The sequence below is a fragment of the Triturus cristatus genome, chromosome 11 (genome assembly GCF_964204655.1).
Source record: "Triturus cristatus chromosome 11, aTriCri1.1, whole genome shotgun sequence".
Classification (NCBI taxonomy): Eukaryota; Metazoa; Chordata; class Amphibia; order Caudata; family Salamandridae; genus Triturus; species Triturus cristatus.
The window spans coordinates 858,972,737-858,999,915 of NC_140594.1; the positions used below are offsets into that span (position 1 = coordinate 858,972,737).

The 27,179-nt window shown below is 41.4% G+C and overlaps 1 protein-coding gene across 2 annotated transcripts in view; it reads left to right on the top strand.

The window, feature by feature from the left end:
- NGEF (neuronal guanine nucleotide exchange factor) overlaps window positions 1-27,179 on the top strand; it is a 979,475-nt gene that overhangs the window by 832,771 nt on the left and 119,525 nt on the right. For both annotated transcript variants that reach the window (XM_085634692.1, XM_085634693.1), the window contains 2 exons: window positions 319-393; window positions 2,907-2,996. In XM_085634692.1, coding sequence (XP_085490818.1) covers window positions 319-393; window positions 2,907-2,996 — 165 coding nt within the window. The remainder of the gene's footprint in view (window positions 1-318; window positions 394-2,906; window positions 2,997-27,179) is intronic.

The window sequence follows — 27,179 nt, forward strand, 5'->3', positions numbered from 1 at the left end:
TACATGTTTCCATGGGCATCATTCAGAGTCCAATTCCAGTCTTCAGTAGAAAACTGTCCCTGAGGGCATATGTGATTGGGTTCTATCATCCTTTACTTTGGAAAGATATGTGAATAATGTACTTCAAAACTTACCATAGAATTCATGACCAATGTTTGCTCTAGTCTCCTCGAGTAGTGGACCCCTAATCAATTAACCACAGTTGAACTTGATCATGTAACGTTGATCTTTTGGCGGAGGGCAATTGTCTTTTTGTTAATATTTAATTGATGGGGTACCAGAGTGTCTCGGCTAACATTATGTTCTTTTTATTCATAGAATATACTAACAAAGGTGGAGGAAGGATCTGAGAAAGAAGGCACAGCCCTGGATGCGCACCGTGAGCTAGAGAAGGTAAGATCACACTGTCTGCAGGATCCTAATTGCAAACGCAGAGAAAACTAAAATGCCTGGGAAGTGGAAGACAACTGTGCAACGGTGTTGTGCAAACTTAAAGGAAATTCAAGAGTGAGTATTTGTGGGCTGATTTTCATTATCATGGGTATGAAGAAACTTGTTTTTTAAAACCCAGCATAAACATTGTGTGATGATGCTAACTATAGGTGATACCATTTATTTGCTCTTTAATATGCTCACACTGCCCTATTGTGACTTTAGAGTACTCACACTGTATGTGGAGATGGTTATCAAAGTGGATGGAAATAATAAATAGACGTGCCTGGTGATGCTGCAGTGAATAAGTGACGAGTTCAGATGGTTAGGTGAATAGGTGAGTTTCCAATCCTGCCTGATCTTTCCATAGCCCATGTCAAGGCAGAGATTAAGTGGGAGGGAGGTCTGGAGGGTTGTGCTTTGACAGTGAGAAGAGCTACTTCAATAACCTTGGTATCTAACTGTTTAGAGAGATAATCTCGATTGTTAAAGATTGTACGTCAAATATGGAGGTAGTTGACAAGCCATTGGTGGGAGGCCAATCAAATGAGATCAGGATTGGGTCATGAACCCTAAAATCAAAACTGGTATTTAGGAGGTATCCAAGCAGGGAAAACGATGTTACATCAATTGTAAGACAAGTGAGTCTATGATCTCATGACAACAGTCAAGGTCCTCTGGAAATATGTAACTAGGAATCCTAAACAATTATATGGTAGCTAGTGTTATGGTCTCAAGGATGTTTGCCATGTAGGTAGGAAAGACGATTGGTGATGTAAAGTAGCCAAGGCATGGTCAGACAATGAGAGATTTTGCCAATGAGTTATTATATGTAAGTGGGAATGTCCTCTTATTGACTAACCGCAAGATTGTCTGTGTCTTCGGGGATCAATGATAAACATTTTGAGTGTTCTTTCTATATTTTGTTCATTTCCTAAGGCCCCAGTTTAGAATCTGCGTTGATCGTTGGAATTACCACATGCCAACCGGAATAACACATTTCATACCCAGTTTTTCGTTTAATAGTCTAATGCTTGTTGGGGGTTGTAGTCTTGTGTTTTTATTTCATCAGAACCAATTCAATTAACACACCTCGAAACAATGCTCTGTAAAAGAAAAGCTAAGTGTTGGAATATGTAATAACACTTTTTTGATGTCTTAGAATTGACTTCAAGGAGAGTTTTTGCAAGTGTTTAACTGCCTTAAGTTTGTACGGCTTTCTCCTGTCTGTCTTTGATGGTTGTTTTTGTGAGTCTTTCATTTATTGTTGTTTTGTAAGACTTTGTGATCACTGATTTAATGTATAGCTGTGTAAGTCTTTTTTCTATGTTTGTATCTTTGTATTATGCCACTTGTGTGAATCTTTCAACTATCTTTCTTGGCCTGATCTCAATGTTCTGTTTGTAAGTAATGTTTTGTATATTTTTCTTCTCTCTATTGTAATATTTATTCGTGAGCTATTCACCTGTGTATTCATTCATATTCCTTGTGTTTGCTGTGGTATTTCATCATGTGTCTGGAGAATTGTGGCAAATGTAACCTTTTGTAATATTCCCCCAGGCTCCAAGCATTTGTTTGTTTATTGGGTCAGTTATGGGTTGAAATCTGCATGAAGGCGTTGCAACAGCCAGTGCTGCGGGGATTGAGGGTAACAGGTTGAAAAAGTAAAGGATGGCAATAGATGCTCCAACACTTTTTGAGGGCCTGGAATGTGCACCACAAGAACTGGATGTGGCCGCTAGGTGGGAATTGGGGACCAGTGAAGAGAAGGAGAGCTCAGACGCTCAGCTGGGGCATAGTGCCAGTGCCAAGCAGCTAGGAGGAAGGGCTGCCAGGCCTATGCAGAGCAGAGGTTGAGTTGTAGGGGCTGAGAGTGCAAACAAAGGCTTGTGGGGCACAAAATAGTCAAGCAGCTGTAAATACTCCTAGTTTTTGGAAATCTCATGCATCTGCTGATTTGACCTTCTTGACACATCTTTTCTTGTTGGAATACCATGAAATGTCTAGTCTCGTCTTTCACAGCTTTCTGTGGCAAAAAAGGGCTTTAGTGTCTGTTAACATCACTTGAACATGAATCTGAAACTGCATTGGAGAGGGGTTAAATGTGTCAGACAGTGGTGTTTTCCCTGACCCTTTAATATTCTATATTCTGTGCTCCTTTAAATCATGCATAGTTGTGATTTGCAGAGCAAGAACTTCAGCCATTTGTGACATTAACATAGCTTTGTTATACAGATCGAATATTGTTGGTGAAAGTGAATGCACTGACCAATAATCTCCACTGATCCTTGTGTGGAATTATGAAACGAACTCTGTGTGAGGGGAAGTGGAAGTGCACTTTGTTTTTGGATGTCTTTGCTTTTAGGTGTTTGTTTGTGTCAATGTCCTATTTAGTCGATATATTGGTAGCTTGTGGTTCTTGAGTAAGAATTTCTCCTGTTCAGTGGATCTCTGGATCTTTCTCACTCTTTCAGGTGGTCCGAGCCTGCAACGAAGGGGTCCGGAAGATGAATCGCACGGAGCAGCTGATCAGCATCGAGAAGACTTTGGAGTTTAAGATCAAGGTATCTTCATTGCATTGGGAGGACAGTCAATCAAGTGACATGCCGGACCATAGATTTCATCACTGATTTGTGTTCCCAGTTTTTGCATTGATCATTTACAGTTTTTGTCCTTATGTCTTTAATACGTGCTACAAGGGTCATTTTGACATATTTGTTTAGATCACCCCTACTTACAATATTGTGTTAGCTACTTATGTATTTGCATTGGTAGCAGAAAACAGTGGGTCGGCACCGAATGAAGAACACACTCAGAGTGTCACTGCACTAGGAAACCAGATGAATGCTTCTAAGGCATTCAAGTGAGGCGAACAGAAAAGTTTTCAAGGCTTTCTGGAAAAGGGAGTAAGTTTGAATAGCCCGATCCTAAAAGGAAGGTTGTTCCAAGCCTGAGCTGCTAAAACAGAAAAAAGAAGAGCCACCTTTGTCATAACTGATTTAATGTATAGCTGCTTGCTACACCACTGGTTCCACTAATCGGTACAGTCCAGACCGAGCAATAGAATTTCAGTTTTATCCGAGATACATTGTCAGTTATTGGCCCACATCCAGTCTAAAACTGCTTCCACACAAGCCTTGAGAGACTCCAGAGCGGCCACTAGGCCATTCTCACACCTAAGGAGAAGGTGAATATCATCAGCATAAGAGATTATTTTAACGCTATACGATTCAACTGAGGCCGCTAAGGACAACATATAGATGTCAAATAATGTTGGACTTGGGGATGACCCTTGCAGTACTCCCAGGCTTAAAACTTTAGTGGTAGATGAGTAAGGGGCAAGAACGTATCAAGAGCCACTGAAAATTAGATTAATAGTGTTGACAAATTCCAGGAGAGCTGTTTACGTACTATGCCAAGGATGAAAGCCTCACTGGGAGGGGTGCCGAAGCCAGAGTAGTAGGAGGGCAAGGGTCTAGCAGAGACCCCGATTTACAGCACTAAGTTGCTCTATTAGACTCCTTCAAAGTAACTGGCCTGAACTGAGACAAAGGACCGCCAGAGGGGCAAAGGTCAGCCTTCCAACGCTACCTCAGTGGTAGCCAAACCTGTTACCACCTGCCGTGATGCTGATTTTTAATAATTTTATCTTTAAAAAATCAGCTAATTAATGCCCTGACCCGAACATGCCTTAATAGGGAGAGTGACCGCTCGTGTGTGTAGAAAAGTATTTACATTGTTAATAACCTCTTGAGGCTTGTCAGCAGCCACAAGAATTTTATCTCCAAAGAAAGTGCTTTGGGCTGCCTTAATTGCTGCGTGATATCTCTTTAAAGCCTCTTTGTAGTTGGCCGTATTAGCCGGAAGATACTTTTTCCACCAAATTCCTTCCAGTTTCCAACATTGTGGTTTTTTCCACAGTCTAATGAGCCGTGAACCACTGAGCCTCAGGAACCCGTTTCTTACAGGAGACTGACTGCCTTCAATGGGGCAACCTTATCTGCAGCTAGCTGCACCCAATGATCAACTGCCTGAGCACCCGCGTTCCCACCCCCTACCAAACTAAGTGTGGAGAGAGAAAGAAGGTTAGCTAGCCCAAGAGCCTAGTTTCTTTGCCAAGCATGCAAAAGAAACGCCACCTCGCAGTTCTCTAGCCTGGATTAGAAACTTAGTAGACCAAGAGTAGGGAATCAAACAGTGATCTGACCAGGTAACCACCTTAGGATTTTCTGCTAACAATGGAATGTTTGAAAAAATAAAATGTATTGCGTGCCCTGCAGCGAGCGTGCGTAGGGGCAGTATTACAAACAGAGATTCAGGGAGGCTAGTAAACCAACGAGTGAAGTGGGCAAAGGCTCACTTAGATTATCAACATGCAGAGTGAAGTTGGCGTAATTCAGGAACTTAGGAGCAGCGGCGATCCGTCTGCTATGGCAGAGGAGCAGCGACTCCCCTGCCAGCAGCCAAAAAATGAAAAATAAAACGATAATGAACCTGTGTTTATTATCCTTTTATTTTTTTCCGTAGCATTGTCTAGGGGGCTGGGCCCTGGGGATGACAGGCAGAGGAGAAGTGGAAGGTACACTGTTTATCAGTGCGCATGACGCTTTGGCCAAACCGTCATGCGCACTGAAAATCTCTCCAACCCCAGCTGCTTAGCTGGGTTGGAGAGAGCAGGCACAGGCCCCCTGTCTACCTGGAAGCGCAAATCCACAGCGCTCAAGCCAATCCTGACACTGCCTTCTTGCATCGACAGGATTGGCCCAGGAGATTCTGGGAGCCTGTTCCTGCAGTGCATGGTGACAAAGCCAAAGAGGAGAATCGAGCTGGTAAGATGTTCTTTTCTGATTATAATTTTTTGTTATTGTCGGTCTCCAGTCCTCCCTCTCTCTCCACCTCGCCACTTTGCCCAGACACTGGCTGCTACTACTTAGGAGCTAAGACTTCATCTAGGGATTTAAGAAACTCACTCACGTGTCCTGGAGAGCTGAATACCAGAGCTTCTGCAAAGACTAACTGTGCAGATTGTGAGATGCAGAAGCCAAAGAACTCTTAAGATTCAGTTTATACACAATTGCTATCCCCCCGTTCCCTCTTTTGTCTTTCTTGTCAAGGTGGACGCAGATGTAATTATTAGGGAAAGCCATTTAAATTTCTTGGGCTGAGAACTCTCCCATTCACATCACCGTCATAAACAGAACATCTAACTGGGTCTCCTCCAACAGAGTGTAAATATACAGAGCATGTTTATGAAGGAAATGAGTATTAATTAAAGAGGCTTACAAATAGAACCCACATCTTTATTTGGATTGGCCGCAGATAGCCCCAGCCTTTCTTACCTATCATAATGTATTCCAGCAGCAGTACTATCTGACAGTAGCGGCATGTATAAAAATGATACTATACATCCATCCACCTGCCTCAAACTGCTTGAAGGATGAGTAGCAGTGCCGCTGACCAGGCTCTAATGCCTATGAACAGCATGGCTGGCGCTGGCCACGATTTGGATAGAGACAGGTGCAGATGATCTTGCCTTTGGAAAGCCAGTGGCGTGTCCGCATGTGGCGTGTTCGCATGCGGCCCTCTTTATCAGGCTCCTTGGAAGACTATAGCACAACCTATACAAAATGGCATCTCTAGTCAACCCAGAAGTAGTAAAATAGGCTGCCCAGCTACCCTGCTCTCATTTCCAAATACCAAAGTGGGGCAAAGACCTAGCCCGGTCCTTAAACTGAGCAAGATGGTAATAGTGCTTCATACTACACTTCTGTTGTCTCCAAGTGTTGTAACTAAAAAGTGTTGTAATTGCACAATTAAATAATATTGAGTTTAGTAACCTTGAAATGGCGGAAGCTTGAGTCACCTTGCCAGGATTCAGACTCATGAGCTGCTGACCATTGCATATCTCAGCAGCCAGCATTTAACTCAATTGAGTCCTCTTACAGACATAAGTTTAGTATGTAGAAAATAGATGTCTACACGTGTAGTACTATGGTACGTCCTCAGTAGTGCGTTTTGTTATGGCTTGAAGAGGTCTTTGCATGATTATCCGGTTCTTATTAATGTGAAAAGATTGATGGGCTAACATTGAAGAGTCAACAGGTCAAGGGTGAGGTTTGGTTAGTCCTGCAAGATGGGAGGTTTGTTGTTCAGGAAGTTGGCCATGAGGAGAGGGCCTCTTGCCTGAGGTAGTAGTCCACTGTACCAAAGCATGAGATGTTATTATACAAGATCAGCTGATTGCATCAAAGCCATCAGCCAGGCAGTGAGTACAATGAGCTTTTCATACAAACAAAAGGCAATGAACAGGAGTTCACATCCAGTAGAAAAACAGCTATTCCCTGAGGGGCCTAACTCTTCACGTACAGCCAAAATGGAGCGCTTGTCAGTTATGTAACCATTCGCAGTTTAATTAAATATGAGCAGCTTTCGTACAGTGCTCACGCTGTTGTTGCAAATTACTGCTTTTATGGTAATAAGATACGCCACATCATGATGATATTTCAATTACTTAATGAGCTCCCTCAAAAACAAATGATTAATAGTCTAACCCTCACAGCAACAGCATTAAGGAACTAGAGTTAACCAATTTAAAACATTTGAGAGCTGGAATTACAGAAAATAGTAATGTGTTGGTAATCAATGTATTGACTGTATTGTTCAAAGTAGTTAAAATGGTCTATGGCTATATATGTTTAAATGCATTATGGCAATGATATGTACCGCAGCACCTGTATTCCCACTAACATGGTATATACATGGTAGTTATAGTTAGGACCTATTTTCCATAGGAAATCCGCAACATTCTATTTGGAATAACGTTGGCACCAATTGACGAATCTTCGCGAAATTTTCCAAACTTCTGGCCAGCTCCGGTCCGCTCCTATCCTGAAAATTTCACGGTGATTCGTCAAGCGGAGGCCGAGAAAAAAGGGGGGTCCCAAAACACGTTTTCCCCAATGCATTTTCCCATAGGACCTGTTGACTCAGCTACAGCTTGAACTGCTGAACGGAATTACACCAAATTTGGCAAAGAGGTAGTCCTCAGTTCAGACTCATGCCTTTTGCTTAAATGGTGTAAATCCGTTCAGTAGTTCCTGAGAAAATTAGAGTTAAAAAGATAGATATATCTGGGCGGAACCTAACCACACATCTCATCGTGATGTCTGATTGGTTGTCAGTACTTCATCCAAGAAGTGTTGGCTGCCATCTTGGGACCAATATGTCAGTATAAGCTTTATTCGATATTAAAAATATCATAAAAGCAGCACATTTCCATATATACACATTATTTACATAGATAAGATAATTTAAAAAGTCATTAAATCGTCATCTGACACAGCTTATATAATTCATTATTACATTATTCACAACAAGATAAAAATTCATGGATCGATTATTATTTTAAAGGTCCTTAAAAATTCTAAATCTAGAATATGTAAACTGGAGCCCAGTATAAGAGGGGGGCCCCAACCTCAAGCCTTAGCTAAGTGGGTGCTGGTCGCCATCGATGCCTACGCTAGTTAGGCAAAGAGGCTTCCTAGCCAGTAGCTTACTTCTAATTAACCAGGCTGATCCCAGAAATTTAGCCACCCCACATATCAGGGTGAGCGAAGAAGTATCAGTGGAGAGGATGCGGAGAGCATTACGATGGCACATTGGGCCCAAGAGCTTGCAGACCGGTTTAAGCCACCTCTTTCTAGGGAGACTGTATGCCGGGCAAGCAAACAAGAGGTGTGCCGTCGACTCATTGGGATAGTCACAGCCCGGGCAGGGAAGAGATATCGTAAATGGTCCTTTCCAGCGTGAAACAAAGCTGTTAGTCGGTAAAGTCCCGAATCTCAGCTTCATATATAATGCTCTATGTCTAGGGATCTGGATAAAATCTAGGTAGGGTTCCCAAGAGCAAGTGTATTTATGTTGAAGAAAACCCTCCGTGAGTTTCCCTAGTCTAGGATTTGTAGTAACCTGTAACTGGACCCATTCCCAATACAGTTTTTTAATAACCTGTTTAGTAGGTGGTGTCTGGGAGCACCAAGCCTCATTTAGTCCAATAGCAGTTAGAAGTTTACGGAGATCTAATAGCCATTTAATCTTGCTCCCCGAGTCCGCTGCAACAAGCTCATCAAAAGCTGCAGCATAATGGGAGAGTTCAGCAGTCCTTTTTATACGGGCCCAGAACAGAAGGGGGCGCAACCGTACAATGTCTTGAAATGAGTGTCTCCCAAGGTCCATAAATAGGGGCTTTAAAGGCGTCGAGGGGGGCAAGGAAAGAATGTCTCTCATAAACTTGTTTTCCGACAAAACAAGATCACTCACATTCTGGAAACCCCAGAGCTCAGAGCCATACAGGGCTGAAGAGAGTGCTTTGCCGGCGTAGACCGCAAGAACGGGGGCCACAGGCCTGCACCCAGTGAGACGCTGCTCTCTCAACATAGCTCCAGATGTCCTCTTGTGATTTAAAAGCATCTTGGCGAGGTGGGGGCCCCATTTCATGTCTTTAGTAAGAGAAACTCCTAAATAGTCAAAACCCGCCACATTGTCCAACGGGACAGCATCTAAGGTAAAGTGGTTTTTGAAGCATTTGGACGGGTTAATACACATGATCTTAGTTTTGGTGGTATTGACTATCAGGCCATGTGAATCACAAAAGGAGGCAAAGTTATTCAAAAGTTTCTGGAGCCCCCCCGGGGATTTAGAGATCAAGAGAGTATCGTCTGCGAACAGGAGAGTCGGGATCTTTTCCCCGGCCAGTGATGGAGCATCGGCCGGGTCCTGACTTAAAAAATCAACCACCCCGTTGATGTAAAGAGAGAACAGGGTGGGTGCCAGGACACATCCCTGTCGAACTCCCCTGTTCACAGCGATTCTCTCAGTCAATTGCCCTTGCGGCCCCCATCTGACCCTAGCATAATTGCCTTGATGTAAACGCTGGATCATGTCTAAGACCAAAGGGGGAGCGCCAAGACGTTGTAAGGTGAGCCAAAGTTTCCCCCGGGGTACTAAATCGAAAGCGGTCTTCAGATCTATGAAGGCGAGGTACAAACTGCCCTTACCCAGAAGTACTGTCTTCCAATAGATCATAAGAAATCTGAAAACCTGGTCGATTGTTCCCATCTTAGTCCTGAAGCCTGCTTGAAAATGGGAGAGAATGTTGTTATCTTCCATCCAAGTACCCAGCCTAGCTAGTAAGACCCTTCCAACCACCTTCTGGGTCACGTCGATTAAGCTAATCGGTCGGTAGTTGGCAGGGTCTTCCCTATTCCCCTTTTTAAAAATGGGGACCACCTCAGCACCCTTCCAGGAGTCGGACACTGGTGAGCCTCTAGCTATCAAATTCAGAATCAAAAGAATAAGAACTGCCCAAAGCTCGGCAAAATGTAAAAGCAGATCGCCAGGGAGGCCATCTGGACCTGCCGCCTTGCCAGGGGCAATACTTTTGATAGCTATCATCGCCTCACTTAAGACAAAAGGATCCCGGTGACAGCTGGGAGCTCTAGTGGGGGATGAATAAACCATTTCAAGGGGAGAGGGTGGAATAACATCCTCTGTATACATTTTTGAGAAATGAAGCAACCATTGGCTGGCAGTTATATGATTGGACAATGGGGGGTTGGTACTACTGGCCCTCATGTTAATTAGATCCCAAAAGCCTTTCGAGTTTTTCTCGATTGATGCCTGTTTTAGTTTGGCCCAGTGGGCCTCATCCCAGCTTTTCTTGGCCTCCCTTTGTGCCTTGGTGTACTCCTTCCTGGCTCTGATAACTGTGGAGGAGTCTTTTTTCTTAACTTCAAGGATAAGTGCCGCCCTTTTTTCCTTGCATATACTAGAGTACCAGGGGTTCCCGGCCTTCCTCTGTGGGCCTCCAGTGCTAACCTTGCCTCTAGTTGTAAAAAAAGTACTCAAGTTAAGAATAAAATCGTAATAGATTTTATGAAAATTGGATAGAGGCAAAGCGGAATTAACATGGTTTGTGAAGTTGCTAATCTCCTCTTCTAAAATATCCTTTATGCTTGCCAGTTTATTTTCCTTAATGGCAACTTTCTGCCATTTGAGGCGTCTACAACAATTAGTAGGGACGACTTCTCTAGAGGACAGAAACGGTCGGCTAGTTACACCAGCACCAGATACTTGCCAAATATTTTTTAGTCTTAAGCATAGGGGGTTATGGTCGCTATCTGAGGTGGGTTTGACTTCCATATCTAGTAGGAAACACCATAACCTGACATCTAGCAAAATGTAATCAATCCTAGATGGAGAACAGATCCTATTAAAAGTGGGTGCCCCATGAGGATCTGAAATAGATATTCCATTTACAGCTCTAAGGTTGAACTCTTGAGCGAGGGCATTTAATTGAATAACCCTCTGGGACCACTTTCTAATGGGAGGTAGGTTGAGGGTGGCGATGTTCCATTTAGCATCGACTTCGGCGGTTCCCAGAAAGTCCTCCTCGCCAAGCGGTTCAAAAGTACAATTTAAATCGCCCCCTATAAAGATGTTCGAAGACGGGGAGATGCCCGAAAGGATGCTTTCCAATGTTGATATGGTTGCGGAACCCAAGGTGCCCTTGGATCCCCTAGCATAGATATTAAAAAGATCCAATGTGGGTTTGTTATGATCTCCACCTACTGTTAGATGCAAGATGTCGTTAGAAATACAGTTGCAGAAATTGGCCAATTCAATGAAATACTGACCCAAATGTGAAGGCCTCCAGAGGGACGTCCCTTTCTTGATCTAACAGCCGGGCAAAAATAGGTTTTGTAACCTGACTTGTGTTGGGGTTTCAAGCTCCAGGTTTCCTGGAATAAGCAAATTTCATATTTTTCAACCTGGGCGTTCCATTCAGGGATAGCTAGCTTCTTCTCCAGGCCCGCTATGTTCCAAGAGATAATGTGTAGTATGGAAGTATTTGGGGCAGCTAAGATTCCTGGGACATTTGTAATGGCATGAGGTGTCAGGTTGGAAGGAGTATCCCCAATTACATGTAGATCTTGGGGGAGGGGGGTATATGGGATACTAAGGCCAATACTAGATGGTGTTAACAGTCAGTCCACCCTGTTCAAGCCCGATTCCTCCCCAATTTCCCCCGGTGTCATGTGGGGTTTGACTCCTGATGGAGGCCATAACGGTGTTCGTCTAATTTGGATGGATGAAGAATCGGGAGAAGAGGAGCGAAATTCAAGGGCCACTAAATTCTCAGCCAGATTTGCATCCACGACTTCCAGCTCGAGACAATCAAACTTGGAATTGTGGGCCGACACTCTCTTTGCCCTAATAATATCCTCCCTAATAATTGATCTGCAACCCCGGACCTGGCGCAACCAGTGTATAGCCTTATTACAAAGCGATGCGCTCCCTTCAAATCCCTGGTTGGGTGAAAGTTTGGGAACTTTAACCAAGAAAACTATGTTCTTCTGATTGAGGGCCGGGTGGTAAGCACCAGGTATTTTGGTAGTAACTACCGTGGCATCCTGTTTAGCGGGAGGATAGGTTTGAGAGACCCTAGAAATCTCCCCCCCTGCGAATTTCCATGGGATGGGCAGATCTGGTTACACTTACTTTCTCCGCATAGCTAGTCTTGAGAATAGGACGGGGTGGCAAGGGGGAAGAAGTGCTTGAAAGATGAGGCAGGCCGCAAGGTCGACTAGAAGGAACCAGTTGGGGTGAGATGGTACGCAAACTAGTAGTGTGTGCAGCTACGGAAGAGATAGGTAGTGAGGGTAGGGCGGTAGCCAAAGGCGAGGGGAAACTTAGTTTAGCATTAAGATTCTCAATGGTCTTGCTAAGTGCGGTCACTGTACCCTGAAGCGAGTCAACTTTCTCCATAAGGCTCTCAAATAGTGCTTTGCAAGTACAAGGGGACGACAGTAGGGCCGCTTGCTCAGTGTAACCACATCTACTGGAAAGAGGGCAAACTACAGTCTCAACTATCTCTGGTGTGATTGTAAGGAATCATTCAAAGCTTTCTGGGATTCATGATCTCCTTTTACTGGGGACTTAGGTCGAGGAGCGGAGGAATCCAAAGCTGAGGAAAATCTAGTATCCTCCGTGAGTGGGCTTTGGGAAATTGGGTTGGGATGTATAATCGTTTTATTAGAATTTTTTTTCCTTTTTAAAAACATGGAGGGCATGCCCTTTTGGGGAATTTTACCCAACCCCTCCACATTGCCCTCAACAGGCCCCTCGGAGTTCCCACCCAGAATCTCCTCACAATCCGAAACTATATTCTCGATTCTGTCCAAGACACAATTGCTGGCAGTATGCTTTAGAGACTTTCAGTTTTTTTCCCTTTTTACTTCCTATAGACCCCCCACTCTCCATTGCCTTCCTCTTACCCATTTTTGCAGTGGTATAGATAACTATATTCTCGTACAAACACCGGAGCAATGATACAGCACAGTAACCATTGGGCTATACTAACAGGGAACGGTACCTCAAAGCAAAATAACAGTTACATAACATCGCCCACGAGGGGCTCCACTCTCGAGATTTATCAGGGGTTCCACACAGTACCTTTTGAGTCTTGGTCTCAGATGTTAGAGAGGGAGCCCTGTCCTGTCTCCTCCTGGCTCCGACGGGCAAGGACGGGCCCGCCCTTGGCCCGGGCTTTGCCCGCGCGCGTCCCGCGCTGCGGGAGGCGCCCCTGCCTGATAAGGGCTGTCAGCTGGTCCACGTAGTGTGTGGTGGCGTCAGGCGCGCTAGGACTGCTGGGGGTTGTGGTTTGAACCACAGTCTGCCGTTCCCCTCACGGCGTTGCTGGCGATAATGACAGGCAGTTCCGGGAACAGGGAGTGATCAGCGACCCAGCCGTTTCCCTCACGGCAATGGAAAAGTTTGCAATGTGCGTCCCGCGCTGCGGGAGGCGCCCCTGCCTGATAAGGGCTGTCAGCTGGTCCACGTAGTGTGTGGTGGCGTCAGGCGCGCTAGGACTGCTGGGGGTTGTGGTTTGAACCACAGTCTGCCGTTCCCCTCACGGTGTTTCTGGCGATAATGACAGGCAGTTCCGGGAACAGGGAGTGATCAGCGACCCAGCCGTTTCCCTCACGGCAATGGAAAAGTTCGCAATGTGCTTCACCAATATACATGATAGCACCTCATTAAAAAAGCATTGCAGTTAATCAAAGGTTTTAAGACTTTATTTACATTATAAATCATTTGTTGATGGTACCATACTCATTTTAGGAATTGTGGTGTGTTCCAAGGTGATTTTACCATGTGAAAAAGCCTTCTGCTGTGATATCATGAATCATGTTTGAGAGAAAACTATTTTCTCATGCTTTTCCCACAGAGGTTTGGAAGGTGATCTATAAACTGAGAGCATATTTTCTGTAAATTCACATTATCTTTCTCAGTCATATGAGAATGAAGTCTGACATTCTCAGTAAAACATGTACATCCAACAAGGGCAGAGACTGTCAGTTGATTCCTTTGTGTTCTACTGCAGCTTCCCAGAGTGTTCTAAAGAACAACTAGAGCGCTAACAGTCCTACTTATGACAAACGTATTGCACACCTGAAGCCATCTTGATTGGAATAAAGTGGTAACTCTTAAAACATTTAATTTAAAAAGGAACAAAATGAGGGGCTTCATTTTGCCATAGAAAGTATGATTAGTGCTGCAGAAAGAAAAATTAGGGCACATTTTCAGTGACTTCTCAAATCCTCTTCTTTTTCATGAAAAAATTCTGACATGCAGACTGAAACATGCACTTTCAATACCAGCAGCAGACTTCCCTGGTGAGCAGTAGCTTTACTACAGTGATCTAATAAGCAACTAGAGTGCTAACATTCTGAATTTATGGCAAATATGTGACACATCTGAATGCCTTCTTGATGGAATCAAAGTAAAAAACTGAAAGTATTTCCTACTGAGGAAACTGCAGTAAATGAAGATATTAAGAAACTTCATAACAAATAAATCTTCCAAGATGGCCACCAGAGACAAAAGAGCCCAAATGTAGCCCAAATATCACCCAGATGTAGCCCAAGTATAGCCCAATGGCAGAATGTCCCAGAGTGTTCTAACGAACAACTAGAGCGCTAACAGTCTTACTTATGACAAAAGTATGGCATACCTGAAGCCATCTTGATTGGAATAAAGTGGTAACACTTAAAACATTTAATTTACAATTTACAAAGGAACAAAATGAGGGGGTTCATTTTGCCATAGAAATTAAAATTAGTGGTGAAGAAAAAAAAATTAGGGCACATTTTGAGTGACTTCTCAATTCCTCTTCTATTTCATTAAAAAATTCTGATATGCAGATTGAAACATGCACTTTTAATACCAGCAGCAGACTTCCGTGGTGAGCAGTAGCTTTACTACAGTGATCTAATGAGCAACTAGAGTGCTAACATTCAGAATTTATGGCAAATGTGTGACATATCTGAATACCTTCTTGATGGAATCAAAGTAAAGAACTGAAAGCATTTCCTACTGAGGGGACTGCAGTAAATGAGGAAATTAGGAAACTTCATAACAAATAAATCTCCCAAGATGGCCACCAGAGACAAAAGAGCCCAAATGCAGCACAAATATCACCCAGATGTAGCCCACATGTAGCCCAATGACAGAAGTGTGCAAACACTTATTTTTTGTGTATTTGCAGTTTTATATAGTGCAGACTTGTCAGGTATTGGAGTGCTTAACATGAGCATTGGTTACATCACACAAGATCAAATTCATTTTGGTTGTAGACATGGGGAGATTAAGTGATTTGTCCAGAATCACAGAATGTTGAGCTGAAGCAGAAACTCCAACCTGGTTCCCCAGTTGCAAAGTCTGCAGCTCTGGAAGTAACACCACATCCTCCCCCCTAGGTGCAACATTTAATTAAAAGTGGTTAAAAGTGGTCAACTGGACAAAAAAACATAAAGATTAGAAATAATGTAAAAGTTCTTTGTCGCTATTTGAAAACTCAGAAAATATGTCCTCATTTTAGTTTTTTTTAGCACTATCCATAATTTTGATGCAAATAAGACCCTCTCATATATTTAATTTCTATAGGAAATGCTCTAGGCATTACATTTTTGATTACATCAAGATGACGTCAGGCGTTCCACACTTTTGTAATAAATATAGAATGTTAGCAATCTAGTTGTTCATTGGGATACTGTTGAGAGGCAGAGGCCAGGGGCACGGACTCTGAAAATTGAAGGCAGGTAGGAGAGTGCAGAGGCAACAATTTGACCACACTGGGCAGGCAGGAAGGGCAGTGGCAGCACAACAGACTATGGAGGGCAGTGGAAAGGGGGGGGGGCAGGGGCAACAAACTAACAATACAGGCTGTGGCAATATACTAGACCATTGTGGGCAGAAGGAAGAGGCAGTGGTAGTACAACCATACATGCCAACAGACCCGTTTCAGCCAGGAAACGTCCAATGTTTTTAAGCTCAAATGGGCTTTATTTGATCTGTCTCCTGTCTACAATCTCCTCTTTTTCAATGTAACTCAAAGGGGAAAATCAATACCCCAGTTTTTTTTCAAAATCTCCCTCTTACCAAGTTCAAAATGTTCGCAAGTATGGTACATTGACTCATGGTAGGCAGGAGGAATTGGGGTAGGGACATGGACTCGGATAACAGAGGACAGGAGGGACATGGAGAGGTGCACCAAACTGACCCTACAGGGCAGGCATCAGGGTTTGCAGCAGCACAATACACCACACAGGGCATGCGGGACGGGAGTGCAGCACAACAATCCATAGAAAGCAATAGGGAGGGGACAGGACCATGCACATGGACAACAGAGAACAGAGGGGAAAGAGGCAATGGTAGCTAGCTGACCATAATGGACAGACAGGAGAGAAAGCTGCAGCATAACAGACCATAAAGGGCAGGAGGGACGGATCAGGGGCATTACAATGGAACAGACAAGCCAGGAGGGAGGGAATAGGGGTCTGCACATGGAAACAGAGGGCTGGGGGCAAGGGGGCAGGGCAGGAGCAGCAAGATGACCATGGAGGTCAGGCAGGATGGGCACAAGAAACAAGACACACCATGGAGAGCAACAGTGAGACAATGATGGCATACACACAGACCATGGAGGGGAGGGGGTCAGGGGCAGCTAGCTGACCACACAGGGAAGGTGGGAGGGGCCATGGAAGCACAGAAGACCATGCATGGCAAGCGGGAGGGTTAGTGGCAGCACAATGGCTATGATGGGCAAGAAGGAGGGTGCAGGGACATGCACAAAGGACCATGGAGGATAGAAGGGAGGGTCAGGACCTGGGCACAGACAAGAGAGTTCAGGGGAAGGGGCCTCACAACAGACCGCGCGGGGCAGGCAGAAGGAGCAGTTGCAGCACAACAGACCAGGGAGGGCTGAAGGGTGTGGCAGTAAAATGGACCATGGAGGACAGGAAGAAGGGGATAGGGGCATGGCATGTCGACAGGCAGGGTGGAGGTCGCAGGGACAGGTTACAGTCATCTGACAATGCTAGGCAGGTGGGAGGGGAGTGGCAGCTCAACAGAACACTCAGAGTAGATAGGAGTGGCAGGTCCATGGAACATGGTGGGCAAAAAGGATGGAGCAGGAGCATGCACAAAGACATCGGAGGGCAGGGGGAAGGAGAATAGGGGCAGCAAGCTAAGCACAGAGGCTAAGCAGGAGGTCAATGATGGGCCATAGAATTGGGCAATGGAGGGCAGGAGGAGTGGACTGCCACATCATGCTAAATGGAGGGCAGTGGCAGCACATCAGACCATGCATGGCAGGAGGGAGGAGGCTAGTCCATGGATTCAGACAACAGAGGATAGGGAGGAGGTGGATGGGGCAGCAAGCTAACTGTTCAGAGAAGGTGGATATTAGGAACTTTATTGTTTTTAAAATGTGTGTCTGTGCGAACTACTTAAAATATGAACAAGTATGCAACATAATCTCACTTTTATTCAGGAAGAAGAGGACGTTTGTGACTGTGACTCCGGGCTCACTTTGCAGAAACACCCCCTGACCCTCCACCACCCATCGCAAAATGTAATGCCCGTGAAAAGGGTAGGTGGACGCAGTGTTATATAGAACATAGTCCTGAGAGCACGATTGAAAATGAAAACTAGATATAGTATATGGTATAAACTATGCACCAAAAAGTGTGATATAAGATGAACCGGGGCGTGAAATATAATATGCAATACATTGTGCGCAATGACAGATTCATTGGAGTGCGCGAGATAGCACAGGCACTAGGGCGTGCTATGTGATATACGCCTTGGAGTGTAATATGCACAGGGCAGTGTTGTGTAACCTAACTAGTCTCTAAAGTTGTAATATAAAACATGTGCTGGGGAGTGTAACGTTCCATATGCATTGTGACAAAGATATGGATCCCAGATTGTAATATGTATGGCATAGCGCTGTGCGTTATAACATAGGCATCGAGGAAGGCACATTAGATGGGGCAATATATCCCGTGCGAAGGCAAGTGTGGCATGACATATTCACGGGGTGGTGTTACAGTGCACATGGGCAAGAGAGTGTCATAGCATACGCACTAGCTGGTGGAATACAACACAGAGGTGTGTGGCACTCGGCGGGCACTGGTGGGTGTAACACAGCATTGGGCTCAGCCAGGAGCACGCTGTGACTCTCAAGTGAGGTTCGTCTCCTTTCCAGAGAGTAAAATAAAAAGTATTACACATCCGGCGGGGGATGTGTGTTTTATTAACCGTGAGGGGGGTTTCTTGCATAGTTTTTGTCGAATCCCCTTTAAATGGCTTGGTGTGCGTGTGTATTAAATGTGCCCGTCAATAGCTACCCATGTTTGTATAAATAAACGACAAGGGTGTCTACTTGGAGAGTACCCACCAGCGGGGTTGCCGGGATTAGGCACGGTAGGGCATCAGACACGTCAGAGCTTCACTAGCGGTGTAAATACATTCCACGTGGATTCATTGTATGCATAGTCGCCTTTTAATGAATCTCACACAAATCGTCATGGTAATAGGTACATACGGTTTGTTCAGCATGTCCTAGGTGTTTCTATAAATATATATATTTTTTAAATAATAAAAAACAAAGGCCGGCCCCGGGGGATAGGATCCCTGGGGCCATAAGTGGCCTGAGGAGGGGGGCAACGCAGCCCCCCTCCTAAAGACTTTTTTTAAAAATAGGCCATGACCCGGGGGTTGTCATCAGTGATGTCATTTGAGATGTCATCAGTGATGTCATCAGTGATGTCGCTGACCATGTCATGAGTGATGTAATATGTGACGTCATCAGCGGTGCATTGCGGGTGCACGAGCTATAGTTAGCTCAACTAACTATAACAGGCGAATTTCTCTGGTTTTATATAAGTCAAATGTCCAACTAACTATAACGTCCCTTAAACCTATGTTTTTTTCTGTGAATTTCTAAGGTTTTTTTAAATGCTAATTCCTAACTATAACGTCCCTGAAACCTATGGGTTTTTCAGTGAATTTCTAAGGTTTTTTTAAATGCTAATTCCTAACTATTACGTCCCTGAAACCTATGTTTTTTTAGTGAATTTCTAAGGTTTTTTAAATGCTAATTCCTAACTATAACGTCTGTAAAACCTATGGTTTTTTCAGTGAATTTCGAAGGTTTTTTAAATGCTAATTTCTAAGTATAACGTCTCTGAAACCTATGGTTTTTTCAATGAATTTCAAAGGTTTTTTAAATATCAAACTACTACTGTGTATTTGTCATTAATACTATTTTTTCTAACTTTTCAACTTCATAAAATAAACTGCAAAACTACTATGTAACGTAATACATTTCACAAATTACAATGAGTTTTTAATAATACAAAACAATTTAACATTCAGATAACAATTTTTATCCCTTTTTTTGCTGCCATCAGCTACTACTTAACTTCACTATTCACAGTGATGCCAGTGTAGTTTCATCATAAACAGCAGGGGGAAAAAACAATCAACTAGATTGTTATAAAAAACAACCTAATTCTCTCAAATATAATACAAAATCAACACAAATAACACATCCAATAGTACTTCAAATGTTCAAAGCTTACCTTTACTTCGTAGATTGTCTGCAAATTTACCCATTACGCCAGATAATGTATCAAAAATTTCACTTTTAAAGCATCCACTATGAATTCCTTCAAGATCTCACATAGTTTCTCTGCACATTTTCCCAATACGCCAGATAATATATCAGAAATTTCTCTTTGAAAGCATCAAGTATAAATTCCTTAAAGATCTAACGTAGTTTCTCTGCACAATTTTTCCAATACACCACATAATGTATCAAAAATGTCGCTTTGAAAGCATCCAGTATGAATTCCTTAAAGATCTTACGTAGTTTCTCTGCACAATTTTCCCAACACACCAGATAATGTATCAAAAATATCGCTTTGAAAGCATCCAGTATGAATTCCTTAAATATCTTACGTAGTTTCTCTGCACATTTTCCCAATACACCAGATAATGTATCAAAAATGTTGCTTTGAAAGCATCCAGTATGAATTCCTTAAAGATCTATACACCTTCCCATTAAAGCCAAATAGTGTATCTAAAATCTTTGTTTCAGAAAAATTAACTATGAGTTGGGTAATTCATAAGGCAATCTCGGTTTCATTTCCAAGTGTGTATCATTACAGTGACTCCAACCATTATTACACTTTAAATAAACTGTATAATGTCCACTTGTAGTAGTACTTCCAGCATGGAAAACAATAGCAACTGTTGCAAAAGTTCTTCCAGAAATAGATACTTGATTAGCAACAATTTTTTTTTCCACTTTTCTTCCATTTGGTCGTCAGCGTTGCAGCATTATAATCAAATATTTTCCATATATTTGTAGGCATAATGCAGATAGCATTCTTGATTTACAACGAGAACACATCATCTCATGATCAGCTTCTTTTACTAATTTGGAAAATGGTACAGATTTGCAGTCAGGTATTGTTAAATATAAAAATCGTTCTCTGTCAACTATAGTGCTTGAAGTTAAAGAACACTGTTCACATTTATATTCCCATTTGTAACTGAGTCCAAATAAACTCTCAATCTGAATTCCTTCATCTTCTAGTACTCCAAGCATAACCATCAGAAATTCTTGTGCATCTTGCTGTATATTGGCACTGAACGTTAAAGATCCAGTACATGTATCCAACAGTTGGCGAATACCAGAAGCAGAATTAATCTTACTTCTATCAGTTCTCAATTCTTGAAATAAAGTGTAGAGTGCAGAACATAAAGTTTTTCCTGACTTTCCATAATTTCACCACAAACATCTTCAAGATAAAATATAACATTTAGAATGACATTACCATAGCAGTTGACACCAGAAGCATTTTCTAATTGGTATCCAACAACATCATCACTTGTTTGTATTTTCTGCTTCTTTACATCTTTCTCTTTTCTGTTGATTTTATTTCTGCTTTTCAACCATAGAGAAACTCTTCAACATATTTGCGTTTTGAACACACTACATGTTTCTCATAAATAGGATATTCACCAAAATGGGGAGCATAAAGCCTTCTCAAACAATTATATTCTCTTACACAATTAACATCAGCACTAACCTTGTTCTCATCAAAATCAATTAAATACAAATCAGACAATGTTCTAACTCGAGATAATGCAACATATACTATTCCCTCTTTAAACACAGTTTTTCCAACATTTACCAAAGCATTATCTACACTTAAACCTTGTGATTTGTGAATAGTTATTGCATATGCTAAACAGAAGGGAAACTGTTTTCTACAAACATACAAGTCTTTTACAAGCAAAAAACGTGTGGCAGAACGTCCAATATGTCTTACCTCTGCAATCTGATCAACTTTAAAAAATTCAATTCCATTTCTATTTTGATATTTCACAAAATCAACAACTTTCCCCATTGCTCCATTCACTAGACCTTCTTCTACTTTCAGATTACGCTTCAAAATTACCTCACAGTTTAAACATATTTCTAAAAAAAATCTAAGCCAGCAGTTTTTGATACAGACTTTTCCAAAGAATCCAATTTAGTCTGTAGTTTTTCTGAAAGAACAATTGTTGTTCCTTGATGCTCTATTTTATCAATAGCTTCAATGTGAACTATTTCTTGATTTTCCAATTTCATAAGCTCTCTATTAAATGTATAACACTCTTTCACTGTAGGCATTAAGCAAACTATAGACTTGTTTTCTTTCATTTTCTTGTACATTACTTCTGCTGGTGTGTTTTCATTTGTAAACAAGTTCTTTAGTAGACGACTTTGAAAAGCTTCTTTACCATGTTAGCTTAGAACACCAATTCTTACATCTTTTAGAATATTTGCATAATGTTCATCTCTTGCTTGTCGCATATTCTTAGTGAGTTCTTTATATTCAAAATTTACCCACAGATTCACATTTCCAATACTTCCCAGAGATTTCTTTGTGTCTTCATATAGAAGAGTTTTAAACACTGGTTCTCCTTTTACAGAGGTTAGTTGTAGCAGATCTCCAAATACAATTAAATGTTTTCCTCCAAAGAGAACATCGTAATCTGTTTTTAATACCTGTTTCATTCTTAAGTGTGGAAAAGCAAGCATTAAGTTTGAGACCATGTTCACCTCATCAATAATTAAAAGTTTCATTTTCTTCAGCACTCTTGACACTTCATAAGAAGCTTCTCCAGACAACTTCTGATATTCTAATTTATTATCATGCTCCACTGGTAACATCAATAATCTATGCAAAGTAACTCCTTTAACATTGTGTGCCACTAATCCAGTTGGAGCTGTTACCACACAACATAAATGTGAACCAGTAATTTTTTGAAGATAACTGGTCAATACTTTAATTTAAAAACTTTTACCTGTCCCAGCTTGACCACTGATGTACATCAGAAGAGGTTTAAAAGATGAACACAGACATTCTTTTTTTTCATGCAACAAACCATGTTCTCTCCGTTCTCTCACTTGCACATATATTTCTTTCTGTTCAACATTTACTTGTTCTTCTAACTTTTCCAATGTTATATTCTTCTCGTGTGCTTGCTGCATTGCAATTTCGACTTCATGCATTGCAATTGCTGCTTCATTTTCCAGCATTGGTTGTCCAAGAGGATCTTGACTACATGGACCACTACTTTAACTATCTTGCGAACTTTCATGAGCTATTTCAGCTGTAATAGGCTTTTTTTGTTCAACTTCATCATTCAACATTTTTAAATATGTAGGGAAAATTGGACATCGAATGCTATCTTTACAAGCATTAAAAGAATCTTCGTAGCAGTCAAACTCTCCAAGTAATTCACTTTCGCTACGTCATGGTTTAAACTGCTGCAGAAGTGCTAAATAGTAAAATTCTCGCTTATCTGAAGTTTCACAACTAAGTTTCTTGTGGTTTATAAGATTACCCTTTGCATGTTTTACTAAACAACCATGACATCCAACTACTGCAAACTTTCCTTCTTTTAAATTCTCTTTAACATTTCTTTTGAAGCTGTAATGTTGAAGTACTTCATGTAGCTGTTCCAGATGTTGACTCCTTTTCGGATAGTATGTGTCCAACATATTAGTTTTAAGAATGTCTGTACTATCTGGCTCATTTGCTGCTAATTGTTCAATTTCTTCCAATGATTACAACACTCTATTTCGTTTGCAGGCAAGACCTAAACTTACCCAAATGATTCCTCGTGACTTTGAATATAAACTTGAAGAACACAAGCGGTCTGAACATTCATACGATCCAATTTCTCGGAGGGAAAGCATTTTTAAACTAAAGTTGTACAATTTTTTGCTAAGACTATTCTCATGTGCAATTTCTTCCCACATTTTTTTCATCTCTGTTTTTTCAGATTTTTTTTTATGTACGATGTAACATAACGTGCAACAGCAATTGAGTTATCTGCAACATACTGGATGTCCATGTTCGCATTCCACATTTTTAAAATGACTCGATTGTAGTCATTGATATACTTTGACACTTCTGTTCTTTTTAAGTTGTAGGTATTCTTTGAAGATTTCCGAGTTATTGTGTGCCTCACAGAAGAAAAAAAATAATTTACTCTTCCTTTACAAATGACTGGACGGGGAAAACCAAACCGACATTTGGTGTCAAATTTTCCTTTAGACTTGTATTTTCTTCTGCAGTACTTTCCACAACGGTGACTTTGGAAACGTAAAACTTGCTGTCTCAAGCTTCTATCTCCTCCTTCTCTTGGAATCTCACATACTGTTCGATGAAAGACATTACTGTTTCATCAGAATAAGTTCCAAATTTAGGTGCATCTTTGACCCATAGTAGCATATGTATATGAGGTACACCTCTTGCTTGGTACTCCTTTCTCCAAAAGAAATCAGTAACGTCTCCAAGAGGTGGATTCTTTTTATTACAGATAAAAGACATCATACCTTGAAACTTATGATTAAAATATCTGCACACATTTACAGGATCCAATGAACACAGTTCACCAGGAGTCTTTATTTCAACATTTTTTATATTAGAATTCGCTTCTCTTAAAAACTCAAGTAAATCTTCCCATGCATACTCTGCACAGCTAAGTGTGACAAACCATGATGGTATACCTAAGTTCCATAACATACACTTGAGTTCTCCATGACGACGATACCAATACTCATTTGTTCCACGTTGACTTGCCATCAAATTGATTAACTGTGCTTCTAAATTTTTATCTGTTTCTTGAACTTTCTCCACAAATTCTTTCGCAGAAAGAAGTGATTCGTGAACTCCAGTTTTAAGTATATGATTCACTGCATACGAGAGAGAAGACAGATCACTTTCAAACAAAAGGTGAAATATGTATGGAATGCACTGTCGAAATCTAGGATCTTCAGAATATAATCTTGTTGACCGATATTCTGAAGCTGGAATCCGTACAGGCGTGTCATCACATCGTCCACCTTCTCCAGTAGGAAACAACTGTGGAAAACAACGAGCTTCCAAGCTTTTCTCCCATACACTCATTGGAGTTCCCTGTGCTTTTTTCATTTGAAATAACTCAATGCTACTTCCTATCACTTCTTTTGAATGCAAAGGACATATTGTATAATGTTCATAAATCTCTTCAGTCCTTGACTTGTCCACTTTCTCTATTTGACCTCTTGAAATTTCAAAATCATCTTCTAAACGTATTACCTGTTCATCCACATTTACATTTTTGTAATAAATATTGTTCTCTATAAGATAAAAGGTAGCCTTTTCAACTTTATTAACATCCACAAATTCTTGCCATATTTTCCGACTCTTTGTGGGTACACCATTTACTAAAATAACTGCTGCCTCATCCTCATCTTTCTCTCCAGCAATAGTTTCAATGTTTTTCTAAAAATCCAAAGGTAAGTACACCACTCTTCCTTTCAGCCCTCTTTGCAAGTCTGTTGGTGGCAGTTTACCTGTTTTAGGCTCCATCCGAATTATAGTTTGAAAAGGATGAACAGATTGAATTAGAACTGACTCATATGTATTCAATTTGGCCAGCTCCTGTGGAATAGCTACTAACTCCAAATTATTATGCACTGCTCTAGCAGGCATTTTGTTCTCTTCTAATTTGTTGTAACAATTTTACATATACGTTGATCACTACCTAACTCAAATCGACCTTCAACAAACAAGTAAGTTGCAAATTCTTCCCACTTACCATTGTTCTCCTTTTCACTTTTCAAATACAAATCAACATTCCTACTTTGACTTTTATAATGAGTACGTTGACAACAAACATAGTTTGGTATTTCAGAGCACACTACATTAAACTTTCCAATTTCTTCTTCAAACTGATCAGTGCTAATCACTTTCTCATCTCCTCCAACATCTGTAATTGTTAAACTTTCACTTTCTATGAACTGCTCTTCTGAACCAAAAAACTGCATTTCAATATCATCGCACTTTTTTTGAACATCTGACAAAGAACCATATAAAAGACTCCCATTCAGTTCACTTAAACTTAATGCAGGACTTTTTGCATAGTACAGTTTCTTTACAAAGTTACGCATTTCTGAATGGTGTACTGCTAACATCCTCAAATGATGAAAAACACTTTTACAAACTTTTCTTGAAAGACAAGCCAGAGAATGCCCATACTTCCCAGTATATTTTCTTACATTACATGGATCTAGTCCTTGTAACAACTTAATCTTCTGTTTTATACTTTTCTGAGTATATTCTTGTAGCAAATTTCGCATTTTATCAATGGATTCCTGTCGAATACTACAAATGCTACTACAACTCCACTTATACACAGGAGCTCGTGGACGTTTCCCTTGCACTTCTTCAGCTATTAACTCTTCTGCACTTTTACAAGCCATTTCCTCCTTTGGAAGACGAACACCATCCTGAACTTCGTAGCAACGACCTCCAGTATCAACTGCAAATGATAAACTATTTTCCTGGAAGTAACTTTCCTCATTAAAAAAAGGTTCAGTTCTAGAAGTATGTCTCCAATGTCCACTAAAGATTTTACAAAAGTTGGTTCTGTTCACAAGTCTTTTTTTTCTACCTTTGTCTTTCAACACTTTGATGATTTTATCCAAAACTTTCAATCTCTTTAAAATCAAAATGAACAACTTCTGTTTCAAATTGAAAGCAGTATCCACTATACTTTCAATACGCTACTTCTCTTTGAATTGGAACATTCTTCTTTTATATTTGCAGCATGTTTTCAATAAATTCTGAATCACTCTAGATCGAAAAAGTCTCTGACGAATTTCTTGAAATAGTTTTTGTCTCCGAGTACCAGATACTATTTCTTTATCATCTTTCCTTTTGCTCGTATTTGAAATTGAACTCTGCTTCACCTTACTTGAAAAATTCTTCTTTTTGCGTGATGTTTTTCTCATTAAATGTTCGTAATATTTTTTTCAAAAATTGTCTTTTGCTTTTACTAGAACAAACAGTTTCTCTACTACTCACATTTTTTTCTACTTCAAGATCATTCCTTTTCGTCAAATATATATTTTCTTCTCTTTTCTTTTTTTTCAATGTTCTGAAAAACAAAAATAGATTCAATTATTTTTCACATTTCTTCACTATGTTAAAATAATACCATACAATTGCAAAACTTCGACTAACAACTTCCAGACCCAGTGCTGCAACGTGCTGGAGCACGACAGATGAGCACTAGGATGACAAGTAGTGCCAAAGAACATACAGCAAGTATTTATTTAATTATTTACATACTCCGTTACAATTTATATATAACTGCACTACCTCATACGTTTCACCTCTCCACCACACCCCACCACCCCACACCACTTTCTCTGCAACCCACCGCACACAACTTTATAAATAGTATTTTTTAAATTTTTTATCTATGTACTTAGAATTATATTATCAACCAAACAGCACACATAAACATTTCCATTATTACCTAACAATTTTATCAACAACTTTGCAAACATAACACTGCACCCAGGGCTTTAACTGGAGGGGGTGTCTGTGGGGATGTGACCACCAGCACTTTTTTTTGGAGAGCCTCAAAACGGGTCTTTATAGGGCTCTATTTTCCGACCTCATAAACGTAATCTGTGTTTTCTTTCTTTGTTTCACTGCAGTGGCACTATGAGAGCATGCACATTGCTCACTACTTAGGTGCCGATTCCGATCCGGGTCGGAAAGCACTCCGACCGAGCCGGATCCAGAGTGTTTTCTGACCGAGCCGGAGTCCTGCAGTCCGACCGAGCGAGTATGATGCGACCGTATGCTGTCGGACTCGGTTTGGTCGGACTCCCATAGAAGTCAATGGGAGCCGGTCGTACAACGCGTACTTGGGCTCCCATTGACTGAATAGGTACGTCATGGACAAGTGCTCCCCCTACAGTGAGTACGTGTCGGTAC